The 7,168-nt window shown below is 38.8% G+C and overlaps 1 protein-coding gene across 1 annotated transcript; it reads right to left on the reverse strand.

The window, feature by feature from the left end:
- Window positions 1-4,227: 4,227 nt before the first annotated feature.
- Window positions 4,228-5,923, reverse strand: LOC104547015 (transmembrane protein 17-like; the record flags this gene model as incomplete). The annotated part of the gene is made up of 4 exons (XM_010192555.1): window positions 4,228-4,253; window positions 4,705-4,993; window positions 5,402-5,515; window positions 5,771-5,923. Coding segments are annotated over 4 exons (582 nt in total), but the record flags the coding sequence as incomplete, so codon positions are not given.
- Between the last annotated feature and the right edge of the window lie 1,245 nt (window positions 5,924-7,168).

Below are 7,168 nucleotides of genomic sequence, written 5' to 3' on the forward strand. Positions count from 1 at the left end.
AATACCTCCTTATTATCTTTGATTTATTTGAAGCACTGAATGAAGTCCTCCTTAACCATCTGATCTTTGTCCTGGAGAAACAAAATTTGTTTTTCAAAATAAATGATCTCTGCAACCTTACCCAGCTATCAAATATTACTATTGACTATCTTATCAGACTGTATAATGATGCCAATACTGATTGCTTTATTTAAAGAGTAACACTTAAGTCTAGTCTAGTTTATAAGAGACAAAGGCAAGAGTGAAATGCATGATCTCATTCCTCTGTGGGCAATTCTTTCAGCAACCTGAAAATGTTAATTGTTGGTATAGAAAGGTTATGCTGTACCCCCTTTTTTCCTCAATTGTCTGGTTTTTATCAAATTTGTGCCTTATCTCATGTCTGTGTTATCAGATCTGCTTGAATAAGGTACATAACTGAAGCCTCCTCTAAATTTAATTTCCCCTTCTCAGAAGTCCTGCTACTATTAAAAAAAATAAATCTATTTACAAAGTCTATTTCAGACCAGGAACACATGCCAAATTCAGGTATTAACAAATTGGCAACTATGCCCTTGAATACAAAATACTCTTCATCTTTAAATTGATCAGTAACCTAAAAAAAGAGCATTTTAAGATATTCCTTATATCTTTTCTTCAGTTAATGGAAATATGTTGGTACCGATTTCCTTTAAAATTGGCTGTTTGCCTTTCCTAACAGTAAACTTGGTGAAATAAAAGACCTGAGTTCTATACCTAGACTTTTGCTATTCATAGATCTTGTTCATGAAGGGATAGCTATTGGTAGCTATCTAGAGCATCAAAAACCAGGTTTTGTGGTTCTCTGCACAAACCCAAGTGTGGCCAAGAGCTGCTGTTGTACAGCTTGTGTTCAAAACTGTCTAGATGCTGCTCAGTGGAGCTTCACTAGTTTCCAATGTTCTTGATTTCCCTCCCTTTACTGTTGTTCCCATCTATTCTGTGTGTGGAAGCAGAGGAACACCAGACCCCCTCACTCCCCAAACATGTGCTCTGCTGAATCTTAAACTCTCGTGTTCTATTCTACCAAGCCAGGCTTTTCTCGGTGACAAACAATGATAAGACAAGGGGTAACGGACACAAGCTGGAACACAGAAGGTTCCACTTAAATTTGAGAAGAAACTTCTTTTCAGTGAGGGTAACAGAGCAGTGGAACAGGCTGCCCAGAGAGGTTGTGGAGTCTCCTTCTCTGGAGACATTCAAAACCCGCCTGGACGCCTTCCTGTGTAACCTCATCTAGGTGTTCCTGCTCCAGTAGGGGGATTGGACTAGATGATCTTTTGAGGTCCCTTCCAATCCCTAATGTTCTGTTCTGTGATTCTGTGTAATACTTGCACTGCAAGATGAGTATATGCCTCCTGGTAATGGACAACATACCTGCTCATAACTGTGAATAATGAGAGAGAGCATATATGAAAGAGTTAGCTTTCCTGCTGTGCCCCTTTGAAGTTCTCATGTACCTTTCACTGCTTCCAGTCTGTTCTGCCAATTATTCCTGAACTAATTCAGTAAAAACAAACCAAGCCTTCCTATGTTTTTCTTTAAAACACTGATGCCATTACAGTTGCTTTGCTCTTAATGCTAAAGAGTTCCTCCATTTATTTTCTGATTTATTCTTATTGTGCCAGTATCTTCTGTATTGTTTTTCCCTTTTCTTCTAATGTGTTTCACTTGATTTTCTTCCCCCCAAGCCACAACATGCTTATCAAAAGTTTCTGGTTTGAAGTTTGTTTTTATGTGTCTGAAATTTGACTGTTACAAATGGCTAGTATATTTTCTGCTGCTTTGACGTGTCGCTGGTTCTTGTGATATTTGGAAACTGGAGGAAAGTTTCAGTGCAATTTTCCATGTTCTGTTTTCCCGAGCATTACTGACATTTTCTTCTCTTTTGTCTGAGTACACGAGGAGTGGGAAACTCAGGTGAAAAACTGCAGCTGCAGGCACTGAATGTGAGTTCTAGGTCCTTGCAGGTTTTCTCCATATTTAAATATTTAAGTTGGTAATGACAAAATTTAAAATAGACTAGCAGATCTGCTAGTAAGCCTGATCAGAGAGAATGCAGAGATCTTGTGTTTATCAAATATGTTGCTGAAGCTTTACATCAGACTGGTCTCTATCTTAACCATTTCTAGACAACTCTGTTTCTAACCGTGTTTGTCTGAATCCTATTTTCTGTGTCACCTCATTGATGTGTTCTTTCTCTCTCTCTCTCTCCAGGAAAGAGGTGTATGTGCCTGTATCTTTGGCTCCTGATAACTGTCTTGCATAACAATTTGATCTTCCTATTTTCCTTATCATTAAAAGCAAGGGGTTTGAATCATGTGTCAGGGTCCCAAGCCTGGAGGCCAGTTTCTTGTTGCCAGTATTGGTGTATGGTTGACTTTTTTCAGCTTTATGTTGTATTGGATGTACTTGGTGTTAAAAACCTTCCCACCTATTAGCCTCTTAATCTCACAAAAGTTTGTTTTAAACTTTTTAAGGTGATACAGAAAAGAAAGCCAAAGGATATGTCATTTTCTGGTAAAGGCAAGAGATTGAATTATTGCAGGTAATCACTGTATCTCCTCAGAGCTTGGTTTACTGTACCATCTCAGTGTAATTCCCCACTGACCTCTCATAGTGGGCTTTTAACAATGGGAACAGGCAAGCTACATGGAGAGCAGAATGAATGGCAGCTGCCCTAGTGTCTCTTCTAAGCTGTCCCACTGCTTTCCTGTCAATATCAAGGGCAGACTCAGCGAGCCAGTGTACCTATGGAAAAGATATTGTTTTCCCTTGACTTGTACATTCTCTTAGGCAAACTACTGGAAGGCACTGAAAACCAGCTGTGCTTAACTTGCATGCTTGCATCATTAGCCCGTATTTCTCTAACACCTAGGTTTTCTTAGGGGTGGATGTGAGCTCCTTGGAGGTCTACCCTACATCCTTGGCCAGGAAGGGTAGCCTTTGGTGGTAGTTCCATCATATTAGGGCAGGAAGAGGCAGCTCTGTACAGCTGCAGAGACACTGAGATATCTGAGTTACCTTGGAACCTATTTTCTCCAGTGACTGTGAACTGTATCCGATGTTTCTGTTTAGCCTGTCCTGATCCATTATGCTGTCTTTTGCTATTGTAGTGGATCCTACCAAGCTTCTTCTGTAGCTCATCAGCCCTGACTTTGGTGCTCTCCAGTAGCGTAATTGTGGTTGACGTGAAAGTATGTGCAACGTTCCCATTGCATCTGTTAAGAATGTGTTTACAAGGAGTTTCTAATGCTGTAAAAGTGTTTTTTAAATGATGTAACTTCAGCTTAAACCTCACTGCCTCTCTTGCAGGCTCTGAATACGGGGACCTAAATGGTTTACATTCACTGTTAGATGCTTTTAGAGACTTTCTTACAGAAACCCTCTTTTTCTGCACAACAGCCAATCCAAGCCAGTAGTGTTTAAAAAAAAAAAAAGGGGTATGTGCTCTGATAACATATACTTTATAATAACAAAATGAACAAGGAAATTTAGTAGAATTAATTGTATAATTTGCTCTTGGATTAAAAAGAAAATAAACTGTCTTGGTATAAACCAATGCTAATACCTCCTTTTCACTAAAGGCTCTCTGAGCTTTAAATATACAGGAGTTTTATTGTGCCTTTTTCCCGTTAGACCCATCTTCACATTCCTTTGAGCAGTCAGGATGTTTGTGTCAGTTCTCAAAACTGATGACTCTTGTCCTTCTGAAGACTCAAAGGATTTGGATGAAAAATTAATTTTAACTTTTGATCCCCATCCCTCCTTGACAGAAAAGGTGAACTTTTAGCCACTACTGAAACTGGAGAAAATAGTCTAGATGCTAATACAAATAACAGGAATGAGAGAATCTTGGCATATGCACTCGGTTGTGAGAAACAGGCTCAGACTTTCAGTGACAGAAACCAATTTTTTTAATGGCTATAATTTTGTTACTGCTGTCCTTTAATATTAGGTATGAGAAAACTGCATGACCCTGTTACAATGGCTTGATAGGTAAAACTCTAAAGATGAGTGTAGGAGATTCAAGGAAGGAGTACTTTTAAAATTCTATCCCTAGTTTATTAGTAAGGAATTCCTAGTGCCAGAATTATCTGGAAGACCATCTCTGAAACTGTAGTCTTTTTTCACCATGTAATCATTGTTCTTTCTGGGCCTCGATACTTCTTGGGGTTGTTTTGGGGTTTTTTTGGCTTAACTGAGGTACTAGATATTAAATATGTGCAACATATCTCGAAGAACAGAGAGAAACTAGTATCAGCACAAATAAAAACCGATATAAAAGATTTATTGTAAAAAAACAATTCTGTGCAAAGAGTGAGGAAAAAAGACTTCTGTTTTTTTAAAAAATTCCACGTGACTTTGTGAAATGTAAATTCCAGCAAACCTACGCTGTTGGTACTCTATGCAGTAACAGTCCACAAATAGTCCACTCAAGCCAGTTATATAATTGACTTTGACTTCTTTTGCAGAGTGGAGCTCCAGTCTCTGAGGTTTAATGTTGGCTCTTAAGCAAGATCTATTTTTTCTAGTATCTCTGATGCAGGAAGGTAAAGAATGGCCCCATAGAACTGAAACAGAGCTATAGCAACATGAGGCCTGCCTCTGTTAGCTTCTCAGGCCCTTAGTGTGTGATCCCCAGCCAGCACTTGTTGGGTGAACCTCCTCAGCATGGGCACCTACCAGCCATGGAAACTGCTCTCTCTTCTCTACCCAGGCTGTAAAAATAAGGCATGGGATGTTCCTCCAACTGGTCAAATTCATTAAGGCGGAAGTGAGTTGCCAGTTTGTTTACCATTCTTCTCAGGGTGAAAAAGGCTGCAATGACTTGGAAGATGAGGAAGAGGACAAAGAAGAAATGGACTGCTCGCTCCAGCGGCTGAATTTTCAGACCTTCATTAAATAGCAAGAAGAGAATTATAGGCAACTGCAGGAGGAGACTCAGGAGCCAAAACCCAGCCAGCTCAGGGATCTGTAATAGGAAGACATCATCTATTAAAAACTGGCAGTTGGAGATGGAAAAAAAAAATCAAAAATCTCATGAAGAAAAAATAATTTTTCTAATTTTTCAAAAACAAGCACATAATGTAAATGGCAAAGTGAGATGGCTGAATATTTCCATACACTGTATTTTTAACCATAGTTATTTCTTCTGACAAGACAGTTTTGGGGAGAGGGCTCTCTTCTGAGGGAAAACTTCTTGGAATCCACAAAAGTAAGTGAAAGCTGATGCCACAGTAATAGAAGATGCAGGCTGTAACTTAAGAGAAATAACCGCCTCCTCAACTTAAACATTTGAGATGAACTGGTAGACAACTTATTTATATTCAACTATAAAAAGCTCTCCTGCACAAATTAATACATGCATGTGGTAACATACCTTCTCCTGCAGATTGCCCATGTATCCCAGGTAGAGTCTAATGACCTCTATTAGGGAGGCTAGGATCATGACTGTGACCAAGATGAACTTGTAGTAATCTGACAAGACTGGATACTAGAGGGAAGAAGAGAGTAAAAGTTTCTGCTGTGCTGTTTCACAACATGCTGTTTGTGATTGAATGAAGACACTGTATGCTACTGTAAGTTGATAGTACTGTATTCGCTTTCAAATACTCCTGAACCTCCAGTTTCAAGGAATTCCCAAAGAAACCTAATAACCTCTACCTCTTAGTGAGCTCTGTCTCAGTACTAGGAGGTGTTTGATCAGAAACACTACATTTGCAAACCACCACTTCCCTTCAGGACTCACCTTCAGATGGAGCATGACAACTGTGCTAAGCCACCAAAATGGGAAAAAATAAACGTTGAAATAGAGAGACATCTGCAGTGGTAAACTGGAAATTATTTCATTATCTGTGGATAAAAAGAAGTCTTTATCACTCCTAGTTTGTTCCCTACTTCCCTTCCATAAATATGACAAAGATACTGCTCCATCTTAGCTTCAAGCTGGGCATTAATTTTCATCCCAGTCAAATTAAATGTTAAGAAAAATATTATTATATCCAGAGGAAAACTTCTACCCTATCTTGAGTTATACCATTTCCTGAAACCTAATGCAACTTGCAGTTCACAGGATACAGAACTTTTATCACTTAGTCATATATTCAAGCTGAGTGTCTGATTGTTGATTACCTGGTGGCTTATGGCTTACTTCACAATCTCTGACTGATAGGCTTAGCCCAAGCAGTGCTGTATATTGATACTGCAGAAAGAGTTAGTAGTTATTTCATTGGTCTTTCTAACAGAATGGCCAAAGTTTAAATGAGTACCTACTGGATTATTGTTATTTTTGTACATGATCCCTCTGAGAAAGGTCTTACTACTGAGAGCAGGTTTGCATTGCCCAACCTTCATTTTCAATCTTTATTTAAATATAGACATTTGGATGGAAGCAATGTTGCAAGAAGCTAGTAATTCTTCTAGTTTTTAAGAGCTAACAAATGCAAATATGTGTCAAACTAAAACTTTAAAGGATAAGTTTGGAGAGAAAAAAGTGTGCTTATACAATACAGAGAACAGCAAATATTGAACTCTAACATGAAAATGAGTCTAAACAGTCATTGTCACACTTGCAGCATGAGAATCACCTCTTCTGACACTGCCTTCTCTTTCCATGTCTTCCAACCATTCTCATACCTGTTTTCGTTCCATCTCAGTCTGGCATCCCTGTTTCCAGTCCAGCCACATGCAGCCTGGTACAGTCTGTTCCAGAAGTCTTTATGCCAGTTGCAGAAGTGTTCATGGTAGCTACTAGACTAGGTGGGAAGGGAGGAGGATTTGGGAACAGAACTGGGACAGACCTTAAGGATAGGGTGTGAGGGGCAGGACTTTGTTATACTGAAATAGAAGGTGCAAGACAACCAATGTGTGTACATATATATATATGTTTTAATAATCCCATTTTTAAGCATCAACACTTTCTTATATCTACAGATTAATGAAAACCTATAGGTAACTCAAACAGTTTCACGATCTATTTAAAATTGTCCCAGCTGTTCTAACGAATGAAGCCCTTAAACACCAGGAGGACTCTGAAGGGTACCAAGATACAATTCTAAAACACTCTTTTATTTTTCAAAAAAAATATGACCATGCAATTGCAAGTAACTATGTTTCTGCTCTACAGGTAACGGATGAAAATGTCATG

This window comes from Mesitornis unicolor, unplaced genomic scaffold (assembly GCF_000695765.1).
Source record: "Mesitornis unicolor isolate BGI_N332 unplaced genomic scaffold, ASM69576v1 scaffold32079, whole genome shotgun sequence".
Classification (NCBI taxonomy): Eukaryota; Metazoa; Chordata; class Aves; order Mesitornithiformes; family Mesitornithidae; genus Mesitornis; species Mesitornis unicolor.